Source organism: Primulina eburnea, chromosome 1 (genome assembly GCF_022965805.1).
Source record: "Primulina eburnea isolate SZY01 chromosome 1, ASM2296580v1, whole genome shotgun sequence".
Taxonomy (NCBI): domain Eukaryota; kingdom Viridiplantae; phylum Streptophyta; class Magnoliopsida; order Lamiales; family Gesneriaceae; genus Primulina; species Primulina eburnea.
The window spans coordinates 26,643,214-26,669,750 of NC_133101.1; the positions used below are offsets into that span (position 1 = coordinate 26,643,214).

General features: G+C 34.6%; 1 protein-coding gene across 1 annotated transcript; it reads left to right on the forward strand.

Annotated features, from left to right (window-relative positions):
- Positions 1 to 12,492: 12,492 nt before the first annotated feature.
- Positions 12,493 to 16,858, forward strand: LOC140806306 (uncharacterized). Its single transcript, XM_073162889.1, has 6 exons — positions 12,493 to 12,520; positions 12,629 to 12,773; positions 14,143 to 14,236; positions 16,207 to 16,443; positions 16,534 to 16,603; positions 16,701 to 16,858. The coding sequence occupies exons 1-5, from the start codon at positions 12,493 to 12,495 to the stop codon at positions 16,561 to 16,563; spliced, it is 534 nt and encodes a 177-aa protein (XP_073018990.1). The 3' UTR covers positions 16,564 to 16,603; positions 16,701 to 16,858.
- The last annotated feature ends 9,679 nt before the right edge of the window (positions 16,859 to 26,537 follow it).

The window sequence follows — 26,537 nt, forward strand, 5'->3', positions numbered from 1 at the left end:
GAAGAACCCACATAAAGAACCAACTTCTCTTTCTTGATGGTGGATTCAAACGTAACAAGCATGTTTACCAACTCCTCAAGGGTTGGTTCCATCTTGTTTATGTTGAAGTTCACCACAAAAGGATCAAATGAGCTAGGCAATGATAACAGCAACACGTCGGTGGTCAACTCCGAAGGCAAGATCAAATCCATGCCAACGAGCTTGTCCACGAGCCCGATCACTTTTAGGCCATGCTCATGGACCGAGGCCCCATCTCGCATGCGCAAAGTGATCAGCTCCTTGACGGTAGCATGCCTGAGAGGACGCGTTTGCTCACCAAAGAGCTCTTTGAGGTGCAAATGAATGTCAGCAGCATTCTTTGCACCCTCAAAACGCCTCTGCAGCTCATCGTTCATAGAAGTCAGCATATAACACCTGGCTATCAAGTCATGGTCACACCATTCCTTGTAAGCCTGCAATTCCTCAGGAGTGCAGTCAGTCGGAGCCTCAACAGGGGGCGACTGAGTCAGTGTATATGTTACCCTTTCCGAATTCAAGACTATTTTCAAATTTCTTAGCCAAGTGAGGTAATTAGGTCCAGTTAATATGTGTTTGTCGAGTATTACAGATATCGAATTGCGCATCGAAGACATTGTTGATTTGTACTGAAAAGTAAAACAGATAAATGTTGATGACTATTTTAAATATTTAGTAAGATATGAAGTTTGGACTTTTACTTCATAAATATTTGCTCCCACTGTTTTGACATCTTTCACTACCCTCTAGTGAAAACGGGAAACTCCTTTCCTCAGTAGGTACGTAAGGTCCAATTAGCGAATTATGATCCCGAATAATATCAGCCAATCACAATTCCTAAAAGGTAGTTTCCAATTGCATCACAATGCAACCCTCTACGTAAACTTTTGTCTCACGTTTGATTAGGACCCAATAATATGACGTCGTTCATCTTTACGTGTCAAGCCTAACCCATCGATATTGAACCTTAATGGACGGTCGCCATGAGTTCCCTCAATAATATGAGCCGAAATCATGGGAGTTCCACGTAGTTCACATCACTATGTCAATGGATGTCACAGCTTTCCGGCACTAAGGGCCCCCCCAATAATATGAGCCGAGCCCCGAGTACGGGTAGCGTTCATCATGCACCTATTGTCGATGGAAGACAAGGAAATTATAACCAATTTTATAATTCCCCTTTTCGGGCTTGATATTAATTTTGAATCTTATTCAAAATGAGGGTTTTTAGTTTTGAAAGGTCTCATCATTAATTTTTATTTTAAAAGCTCGCCATGTTTGATCGTATGTTTGCCGGATTCATGCAACTTTGTTATTATCCTAATAATAACGCACATACTCATTATTTATAACATATCATGCATATATTATAAACAGTAAACAAACAAGGATGATCAATCGCCCCAATACTAATGGACCGTGTGAGCTAAACACGGGCCTAGGTCCAATCCTAGGGAAATGCACGGGATGCAAATGCAACTATTACATATGCTTCCAATATTTACATGTCTTCGATCTTCATAATCACCAAGGCCACCATCTTTCAATCTTGATCTTCCACTATTCTAATATTTACAATTAAATATCCATGGCACATAGGGATACATCTCATGGGGGTGGGAACGGGCCATAAACCAAGCCCACTTTAAATTTGATAATTATTACAATCATTCAACATCAAATATCCTAGCATACACCTAGCAAATTGGGCTTGGGCTTTTGATCATCCTTCATGCATAATATCACATATCATACACCATCAATTAATTATCACAATAATTAATTGATCCAATATTATATATCTTAATCCAATCACTAACCGCCACGATTATAAATTAAATTAACAAAGTATACAAACACCTTTGTCTACTTTCAAATTAATTTATTTATAATCGAATTTCTTGTAAATCACTATTTACTATAAATAATTAAAGTCCTACTTCAATTATTTATTTTATGAGAAAATATGTACAACAATTGTAAATTTAAACTTAAGGGCCCAAAAACCATTTTTCACCAAAAATACTTTGGCCCATTCAAATTTCACAAAATATGTTGACCATCCAATGGCCCAACATCTCAAGGCCCATGACACTTGGATTAACCAAAACACTTTTGGAAACCCTAGCCGTCATCGCCGTCGCCGGAGCTCCGTCGCCGGATTCCGGCAACACAAAAAATTTTTTTTTTTATTTTAAAAACTGAACATTTCGGGCAGCCCCTTGGGCTGCCCCACGGCTGCCCGAAATTTTCGGGCAGCCCCTTTCGGGCAGCCCCTCGGCTGCCCGGAAAAACGTTTTTTTTTTTTTTTGTTTTGCTACCAAAAAATTCGGCCCTTGTGATTTTCTTGCACCAAAAATCTCAAACGGTTAGAAATCGATCTCAACATAATATTACGTAAATATAACACAAAAACCGTAACCTTAGCTCGGATACCACTTGAAAGGGGACCGGTTACGGTGGCCGGAAACGCAACGGAAGCACAAAAATCGAATTTCGTGAAGAAAATTTCGGCCACCCCATTGTTCTTGTGCAATATTTACAAAATTAACATACATAGGATGTTTAGAAAATATACCTATCAATCTTTAAAAGATTGATGAATGGCACCAACTTTGTTGTCAAACAACAAAGCTCTTCAAGGCATGAAGATCTACAAGCTCCTCCTCCAAATCCTTGAAACTTTCCTTCAAATTAGGCCCACCACTAGCAAGGTAAACCCCCTCAAAAATTGCACTAGAAAAGTTTGAGGATTTATCAAAGAGAAGGGTTTATTCTCCAACAAAAATTGAAGAAAAAGAGGAAGAAAAATGGAGAGAAAAAGTGTATGTATATTTCGGCCACTACATGGAATGAGGGAGGGAAGACTTGTCTTGGGTGTGTGAAAAAGTTGTCCCTCAAAAGTTGCATGCTTTTGAATTTTTTAATGAAAAAGTAATCCACACCTCTTCACCTCCCAAGCATGCAAACCCTAGCATGTCATGTATATAATATGGTTTTTAACACATTAAAAACCATGGACTAAATTTTAATTATCTCAAACATATTTGAGATTAATTAAATACTACTTGAATTTATTCAAGTCCCACTAGTTAAATAATTATTTAATTGAGCTCTACAAGACTCAATATTATTTAATTAATTCAACACTTGAATTATTTTAATTATTTGGACTCTACTAGGTCCACTAGTGTTTGATTAATTCAACACTTGAATTAATTTAATTTAGTCCCCAATAATGTTTATGAAAATCACAATTTTCAACTACATTATTTACTTGGCCAAATTTTAATCTTAGGAACACTTCCATAAATTAAAATTTATATTTCTCTCTTAGAAGTCATACTTCCATTTTTCTTTACACTTATAAACACATTTATAAGCCGTTCAACACATTGAACTATTTTACTTCTTATCGGGATTTACAAAGCTAATACTTGTGTGGCCCTCAATGGTTCATTGATACAACTAGCCGTGGGTTCACATCTCCATGTGATTCGGACTAAACATGTCCTTATGCGAGCATACCCCAATTGCCCCATTCTTACTTATCAACACCTTGATAACAAGAACGTCAGAACTCAAGTCTGATAGTACCCAACCAATCATGTTAAACGCCTAGCAGCATCGCTTACATGATTCCCTAGGTATCAAATGATAGTGCCTGCAAGAACCATTCAATTATGGTTAGCGTACAGTACGGTCCCTTCAACTCATATATCCCGATCGATTCGACAACCATTGGTTTATCGAGAGTTGTCAATGAATCGATACTATGTGTCATGTCGTAGTTGCATCGATGGTGTAATCTATGAAACCCCTTTCATAATTACCACCATAATCTGATCAGAGATTTCAACCCACATATACATGAAAAACACATAGGATATCCATACCCGTAGGTAAGCAGTGAATCCCCGACTACAATGCATCGACTCCTATATGTTTCGCCGTAACACCCAACCTTGCCACCTAATGACCCCATAAGAGTCGGTAAACAAGTCAAAGTGAAACGCTAGCACATAGAGTCTCAATGTTGTCCCGGGTCATAAGGACTAATTCTGTACAACCATAAACCAGGACTTTTCCACTCGATAAGTGAGAACCACTTGGAAAGTCCTTTTATGGAGGGTTGTTCAGTGCACTCTACAAGGAGCACCTATCTACATGTTCGGACATCACAATGTCCCCTACCAATGAAACATGGTACTCACATCGCAGATACTAGTCTCTAACTCGAGCGGCCTATATCCTTCTTAGTGGCGGCTGAATCGACTAGGAACCGTTTAGAATATACAGTATTACAAATATGAGTTTCATGATACTCATCATATGAGCATCTCATATTCTTTCTACTATTTGTATATTCAAGGGCTTTATCTATGCAGCTAGCATGGGTATACAGATAAAGATTTGCCAAAATAATAATTTCAAATATTATTAAAATAAAGACTGCTTATACATAGAGTTTCATTGTGAACACTCGGCCAACACTTGGCTCGACGGGCACCTACTCTAACATTTCCTTTGTTAGGCCCTTGAAACAACCTCTTAACTAGCTACTGAAACTGTCGATGAGGCACTTGTAAAGGCCTCTTTCCCTGCCTGTAGATCTCAATGTCCTTCTGATCCTGTTCATCTGCCAAAGCTCTAGTCACTGAAACGGCATAAGTAGGAGGACCAGCTATACGAACATCATGGCACAAGATTGGCCGTAAACCATCCATGAATTGCCTCAATTCACCCTGACGTCATTAGCTATTAGGGGCACGAAGTGACACTGACACCTCTGCTCAAACTTCCTCACGAACTCCGCCACACCGCGGCCTCCCTACATCAACATCATAAACTCTCTAGTCAGTTGGGAGCGTACCTCATCAGTGAAGTACTTGGAGTAGAATACCACCTTGAAGCCTTCCCAAGTCAGAGTCTGTAGATTCTGAAAGGATCGGTTAGAAGGATGAAAAATGTTTAGAAGAAGGGGTTGAATAAACACTTCACGAATTTTATATACTCTTCGAAGATTTGGATTCAGTTCGGTTACAAACTAACTCTAGGTATCACGTCGGTCAATGAAAATCAGTTAAACTGAAGAAAACAGTTGCGGAATATGAACTGACTGAAAGATAGAATATCTAACTTAAATATAATAACTGAAGTAAAAGAACACAATTGTTTCTGGATGTTCGGAGACTTGAATAACTCTACGTCACCCCTTCTATCACGAAGTTAGGAAATCCACTAAAAGATTTTAATCAAATACAAGACTTGTACTGACCCACTTCAGTTTGGACTTAACACTGCCAAAACTGAAACTCTTAGTTACAAACGCTTTTACAGTCCTTGACTGAACTTATCACAACTTAAGGAATTAGCAGATATTACAAAGTGCTAGTAAGCTCAAATGTGTAGCCTGAATGTTACTGATAGAACAAGTAAGCGAGAGCTTTTGATATTTGAATGCAAGTAAAGAATTTTGCAGCGTAACAGCAAGCTTCAAAGAGATTCAAATTTTGTTGTTGGTTGATATGTTGCTCAGCTGTTTTCTTCAACTATTTATAAGCTTCCATTTCAACGGTAACATTACCTTCTGTTTGAATATTATATCCGTTGATATGCCACGTCGTTATTCTTCTGACAATCGTACTCTGTGACCTCTGAAATGCGGCGTCCCACTAATAGTTGCAGACTGTAGTGGTACTACTTGTCGGTTGTTAATGACGTGTTCAGCTGAATTAATCAGCTGCTGGGCAATTAGCTGGTGAGGAGAATAACTGAGTTGCGTTTCAGTTGCGTAGATCAGTTTACTATATTCAGTTGCTGAGTTCAGTTTACTGGATTCAGTTGGTTCGCATAATCAGTTGGCAATTTGTCAAACGCCGTAATTTTGTTTCCAACAATTTCCACCTTTAAGGTGTTTGACAAAACTAAGCACAAAATAACTGAAGAACTGAACTCATCGTAGATAACATAAATTTTTTTATATAGAATTGAATAACAGACAATGACTCAAAGACGACTACTCTTCTTTTGTTGATCTAGCAGCTCTTTAATCTCTTCCCCGTTTTTGTCAAATAAACCCATCTGAAGAGATAATTGCCGAACATCAGTTGATAAGATTTTGACATAAATGGATATGTCAAAGGCGGCAGAGAGCATTGTGGTTTGCAACGAGTCTATTTTTCTTGTTACAAGCGTCTCCAGATTTTCAACTCGTTTGCTGAAAACGTCTTGAGTGATGGAGAGACTCTGAGCCAAACCTTTGTTCTTTTGAATTGCGTTCACTGACTGAGAAAGAGAGGTTAAGGCTTCTTGAATTGCTTTCAGTTTCTCTGAGTTAAATGCTTCAGAATGTTCTAGCTTCTTAACCTCTTGAATTGCTTTCAGTTTCTCTGAGTTAAATGCTTCAGAATGTTCTAGTTGAGTATGCTGAATTTTGTACAAATCATTAATCACTCTGTGTATATTATGCTGAATGTCCTGAATCTCTTCAAGAACAAAACCAAGATCTTTGACGGAATGAGGATGTGGCTGATCCGACGCTCCAGTTTCCTGAGAGAGTCGATCAAAAACCACCATGGTTCTTTCAGATAATATTGTTTCAGCAATAGTCGATGCTGGAATATCTGTTTCAGTTACTTCCGCTTGGACCAGATGAGGTGAAGACTGATGTTGATCAGCATTTGAGCTTTCCTGCTGAATGTGAGAGTTTGCAGGGTCTTCAACTAGAGGGTCATGAACTGATGCCTCTGCCTAATGATCATCTGAGATTCGAGCTGACACAACAGTTGGAGGATTTTCAGAAGTAGTTGATAGAGCCTCCAGATTCTCAGCAATTTGGTGATCTGGTGATTGATCAGACATCATAGCTTGATCATTTGGTTCAGAAGTGACATCTTTAACTGGCTCTTCAGTTGAGATGGGATTCTCTTCATCTGCTTGATCAGCGGAGTGATCAACTGACAAAGGTTCATTGGTGGAAGCTTCTTGAACCACTAATTGAATAATTTCATCAATATGAGCTAGTGTCAATTCAGCTTCTGAATACATCTTGGGATTATCAATAGGAGGTGATAACAAGGATGAAGGTGGAGCAATTGAAGATGAGGAGACATCTGCTTTCTGAGAAAGGGTAGCAGTAGTGTCCTTATCAGGCTCTCCAGCTGATTGTTCACCTAGTTCTTCAGTCACAATTTCTTGAGAAAATGCTGGGATGATCAGTTCTTGATCCATTTCCCACTGTTTAATTTCTGCTTGTAGTCCAATTAAATCTGTTTCCAGTTGAGCATAAACTGCTTTATCATTGAATGCAGTTGGACTTGTGGGATTGAAATTTTGCCGAAGCTCAGTAACAATCTACTGCAACTTCTTTTCTCTTGAAAGATCAAAGAAATACCTATTCCTCTGCAAATCTTGATAAATTGAAGAAGCTTTGACCATCTTCAGCACTACTCTTTCTAGAGCAATAAATCTTTTCAGCTTAGATTTTTTGTGGAGGTCCTTGGCAAAAACACAAACTCTGAAATTTACCCATTATTCAAAATCTTGGAACTTCTCTTCAGCAAATTTATTGACCTCTTGCCAAATTAGATCAATGTGAGTTTGAATGGCATTTGAAGGTCTGGGCTCTTCTTGTATTTTACCTTTGCCCTTGGAGTCAGTCAAAATATGAGGAATGGTTGATCCAGACGTAGTGACATCAATCTTCTCTCTGAGCACAACACCTGTTGGTCTGGCAAAAGGTAAAGGGGAGTAAGGAGAAATATTAATAAGTGGAGATTTTACTCCAGCAAGTCTGGTTTTATCACTAGATTTAGTGATTTTACTCTTTGGCGGAATGGTGAACAAGGGTAACTGATCCTCAGTTGAGGACTCAGTAGGAATTGCCTTCAATGGAACAGCCTGGATTAGCTGTTGAGCTCCTGATTTCATCACCCTATCAGTTGGTATGACTTCAACTGCAGCAATAGGTTTGTTTTTCAGTGTCCGTGGTTTCTTGACAATTGGAGGAGACGGGGTCTTCTCTACATCAGAATCACTGATAAGTAGTTTGCGCTTTGAAGTCTTCTTCTGTGCTAGAGTCTTGGCAATCTTAACTGATTTGGGAGCCGCCTGCTGCGTCCCAATCTCTGTTTTGACCTTAATAAATTTTTCAGGAGAGATGTCCAACTTAGTTTTTGGTGGCAAATATTCTTGGCATTGAACACTTTGAATTTAGATAATCTCTCTGAATCATCAGTTACTAACCATTTGACTTTCATCAAATAGCTCAGCTGTATTGCAAAACCTTTTGACTGCTTGGTGGAAGAGAACATATTCTTCAAGATGTTGAAAATGAGGTGCTTCCAGTTGAGTCTTCGTCCAGCCATGATGACAGTAATAGCTTAAAATTTCTCCAAAGTTAAAGCAGCAAAGGATCCTGCCTTTGCCAATAGCCCCTTGGCTACAATGTCGGCCAGTAACTGAACCTCATGCTTCAGTTCCTTTTTTGGATCGGAAACTTTGATTTTCCGTCCATCAGCAGAAAGTAAGGTTTGCATCTCTTCGACATCAGATGCTTTGACATCAGCAAGTTGTAGTAACCCATCAGAAGGCAGCAAAAATAATTCTCCAAGAGAATCTTTAGAGATGGTCAACAGGTGATTGTTGACAGTAGAGATGATGCTTCCATCAGAGTTGATAAATCTATTTGAGTAGAAATGTAACGTCCCGAAAATTTAAAGGTCCACACGAACCACATGCATGCAATTATTAAATTATCTTGTATTTTATTTAAATTTTTTAATTGCATGGATTAATTATGTTGTGCATAATTGCATGTTTAAAATATACTTTTCTACATGGTTGCATTAAAATGTATTTTTAAAGGTTATTCGAGTTGCGATCGAGGAACGTAGACCGATGGCTGAAAAATAGAATTTTTTTTAATAAATAATTGTTTTTAAAATATGATTGATGATTTTTAGTATTTTTGAAAATGAGGGGTTGTGAGGTGAATTTAATACGTCGGGACGTAAATTTTTATCGGTGTTGGATTTTCAACAAAATATAAACGTTTTGGCAACCCGGCTAATAAATTCACAAATTTATTTAAACAAAAACTTTGGTTAAATTTTATTTATGTCCTAATTAGACTAATGGGCCTAATTTAATAGCTTAATAGGCCTAAAGCCTAGTTAGTAAACTAATTAGGATATAATATGTTAATTAACCTACCCCTAGCATCACAATTCACGCCACCCACTACTTTGAAAAATTTGAAATTCTCTCCCAATCTCACCATAGCACACGGCACACACCATCACTAATTTGAAGAAGAAATTTCGAAGGTTCAAGCAAAAGTTCAAGCCAAGGTGTCCCTCCGTTCTTCGTCATCAACGGATTTTCGTGCGTAAATTACGCAAAGGCACGCCATATTCTCCTTTTACTCATCTTTCACACCATATTATGTGTTTGATATATGATTGCATGAAAAACATAATACAACTTTTATATTTTCGTTTTTATGGTTATACATGCACAAAACAAGAGTTTTTCTTTTTTAAAACTCTTCATAATGATGCACAAAGGGGCTGCCATGGTAGGGATACTTGAAGGGATGTTTTTACACATGTTTAAGGGTCCCTAGGTGTATGTTTAAAGGCTGAAAAAAAGTAGGGAAGGAATAAAAACGAAAATAGACTCCTTAGAGGAAAGGACTCTTCGACTAGGAGTCTTTGAGGGTCACGCTGCTAGATGCGGTTAGGGAGGATCCACAAGACTTAATTGGGCTGCATAGGAGGGATGGGTAGAGGCTGGACATAGTGGTTAAGGGTTGGAAGCGAAGCTAGCCTAGGTTCGAATCATATTAGGACTAGGACTCTTGTGCAGAAAAATTCAGTAGCTTTCTAGGCATGGTCAAGGGACTTAATGGGCTGGAATTTGGTTGTATATGGGTTAGTTAGGTGTTATTAAGCTTTGGTTCAAGTTTGGTTAAGTTTCAAGTCCATACGAGTCAAAACTGAGAAGTATGTCTAAGTTTAAAAACGAATCAGGAAACGCCTAGATTTAAGCTTTATAAAATTATGAAAAAGTAGGTTAAGCTTAAATAATTATTAGAAGTCTAAGTTTTGAATTTGGGAATTTTATATTAAGTTTTGGTTTAACTCGGGGTTAAAACGCAGTAATACATCTATTTAAAGATTAATTTAAAAGTCATCGAATTAAGCTAAATAAAAATATGAGAAAATTCATGTAGGCTTAAATAATTATTTGGGACATGTTAGAGTCAATAAAATTAAGAAAATGTCAAACGGGAAATTTTACGTCCATGGGTAAAACAGTCTTTTTACACCTAGAAATTAGTAAACGTCATGACAGTGCCCTATTTGCTGTTTTATATGTTAATATGATTATTTCACATGTTTATGAATTTTTATATGTTGAAATATGATTTTTAAAAAAGTTCATGGATGTTTATGATTTTTAATATGTTAAGTTATGATTTTTAATATGTCTATGATTTTTTTTATGATTTAAATTGAACATTTAAAGGATATGTTGCATGTTTGGTTTCAAAATAAAAATGATATTATATGTATATTTTTAATAAATGATGATAACATGTTGAAGGACGTGAAGGGATTGTGACTACTGAATATGTTGGAAATATCGTGAGGGTTATGGTCCCAGTGGGAGCCCGACGATCGTGTTTCCTTGGATTACGGATACGAATACGAATACGTGATACGAATACGAATATGTTAATACGTAGGCCAAGGCTCAGTTGACCGGTGAGAGTGTTGCTGGTGTCCCCGCCGCCCAGTACTGTGGTTTTCTTTAGATGGATCCATCGCCCAATAAGTTTAAGAATACGAGTCACAATCACGATCTGAATTCAACATACACAAACATGAATATGAATATGAATATGCTAATATGAATATGAATATGAGGACATGAATATGAATATGAGGACATATATATGTTGATATGAATATGGATATGAATATCAATATGTTTATGTTTTTATGAAAATGTTTTTATGCATCATGAAAATGTTTACGAAAATGTTATGTTTTAAGTTTATGCATCTTCATGAAAACGATATTTTAAAGCACTGTTATATGTTACTGTATTACGTATTACTCGTTATCAAGAATATGACATGTTGAGTTTTTAGACTCACTAGGTGTGATTGATGCAGGTGATTATGATAATGTTAATGGAGGTCTTGATGGTTGACTTTGCTGGACTGAAGGTGCACATAACCCGAGGACCGACGCTAGTTTTTCGCACTAATATATAATTTAGGATTTTAAGTTATGTTAAAGATATTTTTACGTCTTTTATTTATGTTATGAGAGATTTTTGAGATATTATAGTATGGGCTATACTTTTCAAATAATGTTTTTTTAAGTTTGGTAAAACATTTGACGATTTTACGATTTAAACTATTCTCCTTTGGATTTTTAAATGGTAGTTGGATATTTATTTTTAAAATGGTGACAAGATATTTTAAAGGATTTTTTATATATATATATGTATATTTTTAATTATGGAGATTAAGGAGCAAAAAAAAATTTCTAGCACGTTTTAAGGAAACGAATAAGCAGACGTTTCAGTTGGTATCAGAGCAAAGGTCCTGTAAAAGGTTGTGCCACCATCAGCGCCAGGGAAGATCAGTCGTCAAGCCTCAAATTTGTAAGTTTTACATGCTTTATATGAATTTATGATGTTACCTGCATAAGTACATGAATTATATGTTATGTCTCATGTTTAATAGCTTTATGGTAACATATGTTTTATATGCTTTAGAATTTTTATACGTGATACGATACGAAATGAAAATTATTTGATTTTAACGCATGTTGGTTTCGTGGTGGAATTAGACTATGTTGATTTTTGGGTTTTAGTATCGACGTTCTACATTTTGGGCTATAAGTTAAACATGAATATTATGAATGCTTTGGGACACGTAGATTTCTAAGAAAATATTTATGATACATGGTTACTAGTTGAATTAATTTTTGGGAATTAGACATAAGTAATAATTATTCGAGGACTGCGATTATCTTTGGAAGTAAGAAAATATATAAATTGGGATTTTTAAGTTTGATGTAAGGTAAGATTGGTTATAGAAATTGATTTTTGGGTAAATAAGTGATTTTTTGAAATTATGATATGGGAAACCTATAGAAGAAAATTAAAAACGCCAAGAACTTATGGGTTAGTTGTAGGAATTTTGAAATTAGGACCAATTAGGATAAATTTTGAGGAAATTAAGAAGTAATTTTGCAATTGTTTAAGAATTTGAGAACTAGTTTAGCAATAAGAGGGAAGGGAATGGGTTAAATACGGATATACTACAAGAAAAAATGGCTATACTGACATTTTCTTAGTGACATTTTTAAAATAATGTCGGTATTACATACATATCATGACATTAGTTACACATAAAATTTTTAATAAAAAAATTATTAAATTAGATATGTTATAATGACGTTTTTAATGAATGTCACTAAAAGTTCTTATTTTTCCCACTCATTTCCAATTTTTTAATCTCTCACTTTCACTATCATTAAAAAATTAAAAAAAAAATTAAATAAAAGGAAAAAAAAAATTAAATTAAAAGGAACTTTCTCCCAAATCTCTTGCGCCTTTCTCTTTTCCCTCGTTCAGCCGCTAATCCTTCCTTCTTATTTCTTTTTTCTAGTGTCACGGTTTGAGATTTGTCCAGCCGCTTCTCATTTTCAGATTTGTCCGCTCATCTCCGTAAGGTTCCGAATCCCTTGTTTTGTAAGAGATTTTGGTCACGGTTTTTTGTTAAGAGTGTTCGATTCATAGAGAAGAGGAGTTCGATTCATTTGATTTTATAAGAGGAGTTCGATTTTATAAGAGTGTTTGATTTTAGAAGAGGAGTTCGATTTTATATGAGTGTTCGATTCATTTGATTCGCTTGATTGATTTATTGAGAATAGAGGAGTGTTCGATTTTAGAAGAGTGTTCGATTCTTTTTATGATTTCATTTTATATAGCAAGGTTTCTGTTTCTATGATTTTTGGTGGTGTTATTAAAATTATTTTGCAAATTTGTATGTGTTTTACTTTTGTCGGTTAGCTAAATACTGAGACATCATCGTTCACATTTTATTTTATTATTTAAATCTGGGTTTTCATCTTTCCTTCTCATATGATTTTAATCTGCACATGGATCATTTTGCTGGCGTTTTTGAATTTATTCGAATCTATATTCTTCATTGAGTACTTGTGTAATATATGTGGACAAGGCGCTACTAACTAGAAGTATTTCTGTTATCTTGCAAAGTTTTAAATTCAAATCCATATTTGATATGGGGATGTCTAGGAATTGGCACACACGTGCACAGTTGTGAGAATAAGCTCTTTTTCGAGGCAAAGCACAAAGACTTAAGACTGTAAAGGCAAAATACAGCAGGGACAATTCGATCTCCCTGCTTTTTGCTAAAGATGTTATATCTAGGAAAATTGTTTGTCTGAGATTGATATGTGTTTATCTATTTGGATTGATTGATGTGGAACTTGAGAATTACTTACCTAATCGATCTAAACTTGACTCTTTTGTGATGCTTTTGATGTTTCCCTCTGATATAATTCGTTGGAGATGGCAAGGTTTCTCCAATTGATGGGTGGTAGTGGGGATAGATGGATGACATGCTTTATATATAGTTTTCTTCCTATGCTGAATGATTTATGTTCAATATGAAGATAGAATAGATAGCAATCAAAGAAAAATTACGGTAGAGGAAGAACAAGTTTGTGGGAGAAAGAAGACTTTTATTCACAGAAGAAAATGCTCTGTACAACGTAAAGACCTTTTATGAAAAATACAGAGAAATATGTGCCTTTATTTTCTTTTATACTTGTTGTTTTTAACCAACAACTAACTGCTACTTAACTCTTCAATCTTCTTCCCTTTATCACCTACTATAGCCTAGTCAAAAGATTAAGTCATCAACTCAACAATTTACAACCTGACCACTTATTATGTAATTTACTGGTACAAATTTCCTTGGCCTTTGTTTCTATATTCTCAGATTACCATGGTTTCTTATTTTCAATTACATGTTTTTGTCCACTGTAATTTTTTCCTTTTATTATATTGATTTAGATCAAAAAGGCGGGTTCTTTGGCTGCGTTCTTGGTTGTTCTCTGTTGGATTGGTAGCAGTGCTCTTGCTCATAGCATTTGGTTCTCTTTGGCTTGTAAGTATTTTTTATCCGTTTTATGACGTTATGAGGTTTAGATTTTGTGTATGACTTTTCACTCATTTAACTTGTGAGTTTGGATTGATTGATGTTTACTCGCTTAGAATAATGATATTGAATATATTTTATAATCTAGTAGGGACAAGAAAAGCATACATATATATAATGGGGAGCGAACATAAATACAGTAGGGACAAGAAAGCATATGTATAATGTGTGAATGTTTAATGGTGTTCTTGACGTAAATTTTAGAGAGGAGGAGGTCCTTCCTTTTAAATTTCATGCATTTTGCTTTTATGTTTTTCCGACATATGTTTAATTCTGTAAGAAAATAGCAGAACCTATTGTAACATCACACACACACATATATAAATGAGACTTAAATAAGGCAGAATTTGTGGGGAAATTTGAATTAAATGTCTTGAAAATTGTCTGTTGCGACTTTAGAATTATTATTTTAAGGATCAAGATAATGGTTACAACAAAAAATAAATTATATAAAGGCAATAGTGTTATCTGTAATCTTACACTTGAAATAGTAGAATAATGGAACTTGTAAATCAAAAGTCAAAATGCACAAAATTATTTAGATACAAAGGGGGGAACTTTAGCATGTTCTTACAGTTCTTCTTCCTTTTATCTACTCGATCTATTTTATATGAGTCTTTAGCATGTTCTTACATTTCTTACTACTACCGCTACACATTCAATTCCACGTGGGAGAACTGTCACTTTCTTAGTTATTTTTAGTATCTTTATGTCCACTTACATAAGCACAAACACCTTTCACCAAATATTTTGATTACCCATTTTCTAAATGATGCAATGTTAGAATCAAAGATCTACAATCAACCAAACCAGAACCTTGGTTCAAATTACAACAATATACAACATACAACATACTCTACTAGTCCATTATCTCCAATGATAAAGTCTTTTTTCTAGTTTTATTACTTTATTATTATATTGAGTTATTAGTTTATTTAAGCATTGGCTTAAGAATATACGTTAGATGCGTAAATGGTTTTTATTTTGTTTATTTTGATATTATTTATTATTTGATGTGGCATAATGAGTTGGAGTTTGCTTTTTTGTAAGCTATGTTTTGTGTGAGATTATAATTATCTCGAGTTAGCCATTTATTGATTTAGATAGTATATTTTTGTTGAGAATATATATTACATGCATAATCGGTGTTTTATTATTTATTGTTTGACATGATATAATGATTTAATATTTAACATTATAATCCTACACAAAAAACTCAAGGTTGTGTATACATATTTTGCATCTCTCTAGTTATAATGTGTTTGCTTAGACCTGATGGAAGATTAGTCCAATCTTTACGCTTTTAACCTCCACAAAAAACTCAAAGTTGTGTATACACATTATAATGCTCGTACTCTTGGAGCTTTTGATGAGGGACTGAAATTTCATGGTTATTTGATTCGAAGTGGGCTATGGAGCTCAACATCGGTACAGAATTCTCAATTGATTTGTTTGTAGGGAACACGCTTGTTGACTTTTATTACAACTGCACAGATGTTGGTTCCGCCATTAGAGTGTTTAGTGAGATGTGCCATAAGAACCTAGCGACATGGAATTCCCTTCTATGTGGATTTGTTCATAATGAGATGCATCCAGATGTTGGTTTTCCTTTTGTTTATTTTGATATTATTTATTATTTGATGTGGCATAATGAGTTGAAGTTTGCTTTTTTGTAAGCTATATTTTGTGTGAGCTTATAATTATCTCGAGTTAGCCATTTATTGATTTAGATAGTATATTTTGGTTGAGAATATATATTACATGTATATTTGCTGTTATGAGTTAACTAATTTGAATGATGTTTCTTTATGCTTTTTTGTTTTCTGGCTAGCTGGACATACTCATTAGCATAATGGTTGTTGATGATTGTATTTTATAATTGTTTTTATCAAAACCTTCTCTTTTGCTCTTTCACGTAGATTGGATGTTCTGTCTCAATAAAAAGTCTATTTGATTCGACGAAAATTGTGGCAAAAGGAGTAGTTCGTAGCATGGATCCAAATACTGAAGTAGGAAGACAGACGTTGGGACCAAATTGGTGTGAAATACAAGTTCTAGTTGTCCTAGAACGGGAAGAGAGTTTGATTAGGCCGTATGATCTTTTACAAAAAGTTGGGGATACACTTGGAGGAATGATAGCTTGGCCTTGTCATTTGGTATGATATTCAACTTTTTAATTAACTAGTATTTATTGTTATGTCCGTCATGTTAGTATCTTTTTAAACCAATATCAATTATATTTGCAGTTGACAGTTAATGAGGAAGATTTCTACTAGGTGCATTTGGAGAAATAATAATTTTTCAATTTATCATTTGGTATGATATTCACTAGTTTGAATTAAATTCTAATCTCTTTATTTTGTGCTTCTTTAATTTTATTTCATTCATACAAATATATGAATTTTTATTGTAGGTGACAAGAATATTGGATTTTGATTAAGATGAGATGGTTGAAGAATGAAGACGCGTCACAAGTTTGCTTATGTTTTGCTTTAGAAAACTTAATTGTTTGCTAGTTCTTAAACTAAATAAATTTGGTACATTTGTTGGGGTATAGATGTTTTTCGGGGTCTTATATATTAATGATTGCAAAATTAGTGACAATTATTGATTAGCAATTTAATTTCTATTTTAAAATTTTGTATTTGAATTTATGTTAATTTGTTATATAATTGAATATTATATCATGAAAATATTGAAAATCGATGACATTTCATAAAATATGACATTTTTTATGTCATAATAGAACATTTAATCATGTACAGAAAAAATGTCATTGTAAAACTCATATGGAGACAATTCAAAAGGTCATTATAAACAACTATTATTGACAATTTTCAATGTTCTTATATACTAGTATAGAAGACATTTGTAAGTGTCATTACAGATTACATAATGAGACATTTTAAATTAACCTTATAACATATCATTAATGACATTTTTTTTGTCACTTTAAATAATATACACAACACTTTTGATGTTTATTATAAATGATTTTAACTTACATATAAATTTGTCATTATTGCCATAATAACAAGACATATATAGATGTCTTTAAAACATGAGTTTTCCTGACATTTAAAATTGTCATTATATGAATAATTAGTAACACTTATGAAATTGTCATTAACATCTTATAATGATATTAAAAAGTGTCAGGAAGGTTAAGACGACATTGGAATAGAGGACATTTGTTGGAGGTGTCACTAAAACTTAAATGTCAATAAATATTGAATATGATGACATTTATGAATGTCACCATAAGCATTTATTCTTGTAGGTACTAAGAATTTTTGATGATTTGGGCTCGTAAGGATATTTAGAACATTGGGATATCTTAAGTTATAACGTTATAAGGAATGTTAATCAAGGGTATTTAAGAATGAATCGATATTAGGCTTGAAATTCTAAGCGTTAGCAGATGCATTTGGGACTTTAAGATTGAAATTGTTAGGTTGATTAATATTTTTGGTATAATATAATAGAAATAATATAAGATAATTATGGTCATCCATCTTTTTAATATTGAGAATCGTAAGAAAAATTGAAATTCGGGGTTATAATAGTAACAACATTAAGTCATAATGGGTCGTTTTAAGTTGCGAAATTTCAAATAAGGATTTAGAAGGAAAATTTAATTGGGATACTAGAATTAAGTCTGAAAGATAAGAGAATTTCGAGGACGAAATTCAATTTAAAGGGGGGGAAGATTGTAACGTCCCGAAAATTTAAAAGTCCACGCAAACCACATGCATGCAATTATTAAATTATCTTGTATTTTAATTAAATATTTTAATTGCATGGATTAATTATGTTGTGCATAATTGCATGTTTAAAATATATTTTTCTACATGGTTGCATTAAAATGTATTTTTAAAGGTTATTCGAGTTGCGATCGAGGAACGGAAACCAAGGGCTCAAAAATAGAAAATGTTTTTAATAAATAATTTTTTTTAAAATATGATTGATGCTTTTTAGTATTTTTGAAAATGAGGGGTTGTGAGATGAATTTAATACGTCGGGACGTAAATTTTTATCGGTGTTGGATTTTCAACAAAAATATAAACGTTTTGGCAACTCGGCTAATAAATTCACAAATTTATTTAAACAAAAACTTTGGTTAAATTTTATTTATGTCCTAATTAGACTAATGAGTCCAATTTAATGGCTTAATATGCCTAAAGCCTAGTTAGTAAACTAATTAGGATATAATATGTTAATTAACCTACCCTAGAATCACAATTCACGCCACCCACTACTTTGAAAAATCTGAAATTCTCTCCCAATCTCACCATAGCACACGGTACACACCATCACTAATTTGAAGAAGAAATTTCGAAGGTTCAAGCAAAAGTTCAAGCCAAGGTGTCCCTCCGTTCTTCGTCGTCAATGGATTTTCGTGCGTAAATTACGCAAAGGCACGCCATATTCTCCTTTTACTCATCTTTCACACCATATTATGTGTTTGATACATGATTGCATGAAAAACATAATACAACTTTTATATTTTCGTTTTTATGGTTATACATGCACAAAACAAGAGTTTTTCTTTTTTAAAACTCTTCATAATGATGCACAAAGGGGCTGCCATGGTAGGGATACTTGAAGGGATATTTTTACACATGTTTAAGGGTTCCTAGGTGTATGTTTAAAGGCTGAAAAAAATAGGGAAGGAATAAAAACGAAAGTAGACTCCTTAGAGGAAAGGACTCTTCGACTAGGAGTCTTTGAGGGTCACGGCTGCTAGATGCGGTTAGGGAGGATCCACTAGACTTAATTGGGCTGCATAGGAGGGATGGGTAGAGGCTGGACATGGTGGTTAAGGGTTGGAGGCGAAGCTAGCCTAGGTTCGAATCATATTAGGACTAGGACTCTTGTGCAGAAAAATTCAGTAGCTTTCTAGGCATGGTCAAGGGACTTAATGGGCTGGAATTTGGTTGTATATGGGTTATTTAGGTGTTATAAAGCTTTGGTTCAAGTTTGGTAAAGTTTCAAGTCCATACGAGTCAAAACTGAGAAGTATGTCTAAGTTTAAAAACGAATCAGGAAACACCTAGATTTAAGCTTTATAAAATTATGAAAAAGTAGGTTTAAGCTTAAATAATTATTAGAAGTCTAAGTTTTGAATTTGGGAATTTTATATTAAGTTTTGGTTTAATTCGTGGTTAAAATACAGTAATACGTCTATTTAAAGATTAATTTAAAAGTCATCGAATTAAGCTAAATAAAAATATGAGAAAATTCATGTAGGCTTAAATAATTATTTGGGACATGTTAGAGTCAATAAAATTAAGAAATGTCAAACGGGAAATTTTACGTCCAGGGGTAAAACGGTCTTTTTATACCTAGAAATTAGTAAACGTCATGGCAGTGCCCTATTTGCTGTTTTATATGTTAATATGATTATTTCACATGTTTATGAATTTTTATATGTTGAAATATGATTTTTAAAAAAGTTCATGGATGTTTATGATTTTTAATATGTTAAGTTATGATTTTTAATATGTCTATGGTTTTTTTTATGATTTAAATTGGACATTTAAAGGATATGTTGCATGCTTGGTTTCAAAATAAAAATGATATTATATGCATATTTTTATTAAGTGATGATAACATGTTGAAGGACGTGAAGGGATTGTGACTACTGAATATGTTGGAAATATCGTGAGGGTTATGGTCCCAGTGGGAGCCCGACGATCGTGTTTCCTTGGATTCGGATACGAATACGAATACGTGATACGAATACGAATATGTTAATACGTAGGCCAAGGCCCAGTTGACCGGTGAGAGTGTTGCTGGTGTCCCCGCCGCCCAGTACTGTGGTTTTCTTTAGATGGATCCATCGCCCAATACGTTTAAGAATACGAGTCACAATCACGATCTGAATTCAACATACACGGACATGAATATGAATATGTTAATATGAATATGAATATGAGGACATGAATATGTCGATATGAATATGGATATGAATATGAAAATGTTTATGTTTTTATGAAAATGTTTTTATGCATCATGAAAATGTTTACGAAAATGTTATGTTTTAAGTTTATGCGTCTTCATGAAAACGATATTTTAATGTACAAATATTTTTCACTGTTATATGTTAACTGTATTACGTATTACTCGTTATCAAGGATATGACATGTTGAGTCTTTAGACTCACTAGGTGTGATTGATGCAGGTGATTATGATAATGTTAATGGAGGTCTTGATGGTTGACTTTGCTGGACTGAAGGTGCATATAACCCGAGGACCGACGCTAGTTTTCCGCAATAATATATAATTTAGGATTTTAAGTTATGTTAAAGATATTTTTACGTCTTTTATTTATGTTACGAGAGATTTTTGAGAGGTTATAGTATGGGCTATATTTTTCAAATAATGTTTTTTTAAGTTTGGTAAAACATTTGACGATTTTACGATTTAAACTATTCTCCTTTGGATTTTTAAATGGTAGTTGGATGTTTATTTTTAAAATGGTGACAAGATATTTTAAAGTATTTATATATATGTATATTTTTAATTATGGAGATTAAGGAGAAAAAAAAATTTCTAGCACGTTTTAAGGAAACGAATAAGCAGACGTTTCAAGAAATCTTGAAGTTCCTTCGGATAGATCTCTTAAAAGAATTGCCCTAAGAAAGTTTTCAACCCTGCTGATTCTAGCTTCAGAAAGACATTCTTCACATCAGCTTCTCCAATTGATAGAGCGGACTCAAAATTGATAGCCATAGCATTCAATAAGTGTGCCGGAATTTGATTTGCCATTTCTGAGATTAAGAAGACCTGAAATTTCACAAGACACAAGCTCGGAATGTATGAGTTTTTTCTTGAAAATTGATGTACGCGTAAGAAGAAACTAAAATTAAGCGGGGAAAGGTACTTATGTGCGTGACTATTCAAATTCTGGACACGTGTTAGTCCATTTGAAAATTTTGAATGAGAACAAGTGTACGTGTGCTGTAAGCGTGTGTACAATTTAATCGGTTAATAAGCGTCCACGTTTTACGATAAGATTCATCATGAATAGCAGACAGTCACGTCACTTGATTTGGAATATAATATGGTTAATTAGTTAACTTATAGGAGAAGATTATTGAAATACCCAACTGAACGATCAGTTGTAAGACTGTATCGTTTCAGTTGAGAGTTGACTAACATTTGTCTTCTCAGTTAGCCTCTTAAAACCAATATTCCCCCTTAATAGATGCATATAAAAATTACGAGAATATAAGCAAGATTAATTTAAATTATCCTGATGCTTAGTAGTGTAAGCTTCTGCTGTAATGACATTATCCTTTCATCTTCCTTATCCTGGTCTATAAATAGGAGTAGAACAGTTAGTTGCAAATATATCAGCAAAAATAAATTCAACAGCTAAAATGGCAGATGCAAGCAGTTCAAAGGCTCCGGATATGGCTGAAGAATTTATGCGAGCTGCACTGGAGAAAAGGAAAGAGACAATAGAAGAAGAAGTCTTCCATCAAATCCTTCGCTGCTGGGAGGATTTGCAAGAACTCCGGTTACTTTGGGAGAATGAGATGGCTACCACTCCCGTCCTGGTGGAGAAACTGGAGAAATACCGGGAGCGCCTGCACGTGGCACATACGGTGAATATTTTCTAGTATGACAGAGATTATCAGCCGATGCTCTATAAGGAGAAGAGAATCCTAGAGTATATGGCTGAGTCTGACAACTTCCATAAGACTTCCACTAGAGATTTAATTCAATGGATGAGCAAGTGGAGAGCTTTTGTTCAGGAAGAATTGTACACTGTAATCCATGATGATTTCTTCAGATGAATAAAATGTCATTTCAATTTATCTCTTTCTTTTATTTTCATGTATTTGTTTTCAATTTCATCAACTGACAAATAACTCATAAGCAAGATTACTGGTAAAGATTAATCGATAAAAATTAATGGATAAAAATTAAGATAAATCAATTAATCCAAGTATATTGCGAAAATGAGAAAACTTAGTCTCAGCCAATTGTTTGGTGAAGATATCAGCTGCTTGCTGATCAGTTGAAACATATTCCAGTCTGATGTCCTTCTTCAAGGCATGATCTCTGATGAAGTGATGCCTGACATCTATGTGCTTGGTCCTGGAGTGAAAAACTAGATTGTAGGTAATAGCAATCGTGCTTGTATTGTCACAAAATATGGGTGATTCTTTTTCGTCAATTCCATAATCTCTCAATTGTTGCTGAACCCAGAGCAGTTGAGCACAACAGCTTCCAGCAGCAAGGTATTCTGCCTCAGTTGTGGAAGTTGCTTTGGATGTTTGCTTCTTGTTGAACCAAGAGATCATTCTGCCTCCTAGAAACTGACATGATCCACTTGTACTTTTACGATCAAGATTACATCCTGCATAATCTGCATCTGAATATCCAACTAAATTGAAAGATGAATCTTTAGAATACCATAACCCAACATTTTTTGTGCCTTTTAGATATTTTAGAATACGCTTGGCAGCTGTAAAATGTGATTGCATAGGATTTGCCTGAAATCTAGCACACATACAAACAGAAAATACAATATCTGAACGACTAGCATTTAGGTACAATAATGAACCTATTAAACCTATGTAAAATGTCGTTTCAACTGATATTTCCCCTTGATCTGTGTCCATTTTTACTGATGAACTCATGGGAGTATTTGCAGCTGAATACGATTCCATGCCAAACTTCTTTAGTAATTCCTTTGTGTATTTAGTTTGACTAATGAAAGTACCCGACTCCAGTTGCTTCACTTGTAAACTAAGAAAGAATGTCAGTTCACCCATCATGCTCATTTCAAATTTCTCCTGCATCAACTTAGCAAATTTCTCGCATAATTTGGGGTTAGTTGACCCAAAAATGATGTAATCAACATAAATTTGAACGAGTAGAATATGATCATTCTTGGAGAATTTGAACAAAGTCTTGTCAACTGATCCTACAGAAAAATCGTGATCAGTTAGAAATTTTGAAAGAGTGTCATACCAAGCTCTTGGAGCTTGATTAAGATTATATAAGGCTTTGTTCAAATGGTAGACATGATCAGGAAGGTGATGATTGATAAAACCTGGAGGTTGTTCAACGTAGAATTCTTCCTACAACTGGCCATTCAGAAATGCACTCTTTACGTCCATTTGGTAGACTTTGAAGTTTTTGAATGAAGCATAGACAAGGAATATTCTGATTGCCTCCAGTCTTGCAACTGATGCATATGTCTCATCGTAGTCAATTCCTTCTTCTTGCCTATAACCTTGTGCTACTAGCTTTTCTTTGTTGCGCACACCTGAACCATCTTCGTTCAGTTTGTTCCTCAAAATTCATTTTGTACCTATAACAGTTTTTGAAACTGGTCTTGGAACTAGGTTCTAGAAATTGTTATGGATGAACTGATTTAGCTCTTCTTGCATTGCATTTATCCAGTTTGGATCAATAAGAGCTTCATCAGCTTTTTTTGGTTCCAGTTGTGATACAAAAGCTGAGTGAATAAATAGATTGAGTATCTGATTTCTTGTTCTCACCGGATCAGATGGATTACCTATCACCAATTCTAGAGGATGTGATTTATTCCATCTGAGTTCAGCGTTTATTGCTTCTAAGTCAGCAACTGCTTCTGTGGGCAACTGAATGTTTTGAGTTTCAGTTGGAGCGGTTTCAGTTGGTAACTGAATATCATTTGTTTGCTCTATCAACTGATCGTTAGGAACATCTTCTGGTTCAGCTGGTTGATCTAATACTTCTAGTTCAGGTGTTTGGAGGTTGTTTTGATTGATATGATTGTCTTCTTCTTCATCATCCTCCAAACTGATTTCTGTAAATCTATCCACTAGCTCAACTGGATCAGTTGGCTTATCAGTTAGTACAGTTTCTTCAAAAACATCATGGATAGATTCTTCAACATTCAAAGAGTTTTTATTAAAAACTCTATAAGCTTTGCTCACCGAAGAATATCCAAGAAATATTCCCTCTGCAGATTTTGCATCAAAAGTTTTTAAATAATTTTTGCTATTGTCAAGAATGAAACATCTGCAGCCGAATATTTTGAATTATGAAACCACACTCTTTCTTCCATGCCAGATCTCATAAGGTGTTTTCATATGATTCTTATTAATCATTGATCTGTTCTGAGTATAACACGCGATGTTTACTGCCTCTGCCCAAAATCTTTGAGAAATACCCGAATCAGCAAGAATTGTTCTAGCAGCTTCTTTAAGAGTCCGATTTCTTCTCTCAGCTACACCATTTTGCTGAGGAGTTCTAGCTGCTGAGAGCGCATGCTTAATTCCAGTATTTTCTAAAAAATTTGAAAGCATTTGATTGATGAATTCAGTTCCTCGATCGGATCTGATTCTATCAATACCAACTAATTTTCATTTAATAATCTTTTGAAAAGCTTGATCATTTGTGCAGCAGTTTGGTCTTTTGTCTTGAGAAAAATAGCCCAAGTAAATCTTGAAAAATCGTCTACAACCACCCAGGTGTATTTCATTCACCCTAAGCTCATGACCGGTATTGGACCAAATAGATCCATGTGCAACAGCTCTAAGCATCGGGAAGATGATTTACGACCCTTGTTTTTAAAAGAAGATTTTACTTGTTTACCAAACTGACATGCTGGACAAATTTTGTCTTTGATAAAATCCATTTTGGGCAAACCAGTGACAAGATCGTGGTTACTCAGATATGCAATAGATTTGAAATTCAGGTGGTTTAATCTCTTATGCCACACCAGTTTTGAGAAAATTTTGAAGAAACTAAACATACTGGTGCATAAGGTTGATCATTCCAACTAACTTTGTATGTATTTCCACACCGTTTGCCAGTTAGGATGACCTCATTAGTTGAGCATTTGACTGAACAAGAATGTTTGTCAAATTGAACTGAGAATCCATTATCGCATAATTAACTAATGCTAATCAGATTATACTTGAGATTTTCAACTAATAAACATCATTAATGATAAAGTTACCATGGATAAGCTTACCATTACCCACAGTTTTACCTTTGGAATTATCTCCAAAACTGATGTTTGGTCCAGTGTACTTAACCAGTTGAGATAACAAGTTTGACTCTCCTGTCATGTGTCGCGAGCATCCACTATCCAAGTAACATATTGATTCAATGCTTGTTCCTGTTACCTGCAATCACACACAAGATAAGATTCTGATACCCTTTTTCTATTTGGGTCCAAGATTGATTAGTCCTTTAGGAATCCATACTTGGATCAGTCTAACTAACCGTCCAGTTGCTGTATTCCAGATGTTCTTTCCCGATCTGTGTGTGCTTGGTGTATAGTGCGCAGAAGATACAACATGTTATTTGTCCTTTTTCAACTGATTGTTCAGCCAGTATCTTTTCTGAACTGGCTTCCTGTTGTAGTAATTGGAGTAGCGATTTGAATAATTTTTGCTAAAGCTTTTTGGTGGCTGACTGCGTGAATCAGTTAGTAGTTTTGGACTATAACCAATACCACATCTTTTGCCCTTGTTCATACTTTCAGTTGGCTGTTCAACCAGTTTACTTGGCTCCGGTTGTTCTTGTACCATAACTGATTTGACAAAGTGTGTATTTCCTTTTATCTATATTCAGTTTTGGTCGAGTATCTTTGGGAGACATTTCATCTTGGTTACTGAACCCTAAACTAGTTTTATCAGTAACTGATTTCTCTGAGTTCTGTATATCAGTCAATGCAACAGATGATTTGTTCCAAGCCTGAATAAGCTTAGTTTTCTTCGAATTTTCAAGAATTAACTTTTGAATCATTAATTGATCCTTGCTTATTTCAATATTGAGTTCAGCAATCTCCTTTTTCAGACTCAACATATCAACTGATTCATCAGTTTTAGTCTTATTGTCTATAGGATCAGTTTTCTTTTCTCTAGCCTTTTCAAATGATAAGGCAAGCTTATGACACTCACTGACCATATCATGCAGAGTTGAAATAAGTTCTTCTCTGGTAAAATCAGTTGAGCTAAAGTCAAATACATGTTGACTGCTGGACTCCAGTTCTATATCACCAGCCATCAAACATTTCACTTCCTCTTCACTGTCACTGGAACTGCATGAAGTTTCTGGTTTTGACCCCTCGCTGTCAGTTTCTGCCCATTTTGATTTGTTTTCTTCAGCCAAGAGCACTTCATGCTTCTTCCTAGAGAACTTCTTATCATCCTTGGATCTCTTTTTGTGCTCATATGGTTTCTTTCTTCTTTCACTTGAGCCTTGACTGTCTTTCTTTGGTTTGGTACAGTCA

What these genes read in the sequence shown, in the direction of transcription:
- LOC140806306 (XM_073162889.1), top strand. Translation starts at nt 12,493, where the DNA reads ATGACGTTTTTAATGAATGTCACTAAAA. An exon ending in TTTAATGAATGTCACTAAAA is followed by an intron (nt 12,521 to 12,628) that starts GTTCTTATTTTT and finishes TTAAATTAAAAG; the next exon opens with GAACTTTCTCCCAAATCTCT. An exon ending in CATTTGGTTCTCTTTGGCTT is followed by an intron (nt 14,237 to 16,206) that starts GTAAGTATTTTT and finishes TCTTTCACGTAG; the next exon opens with ATTGGATGTTCTGTCTCAAT.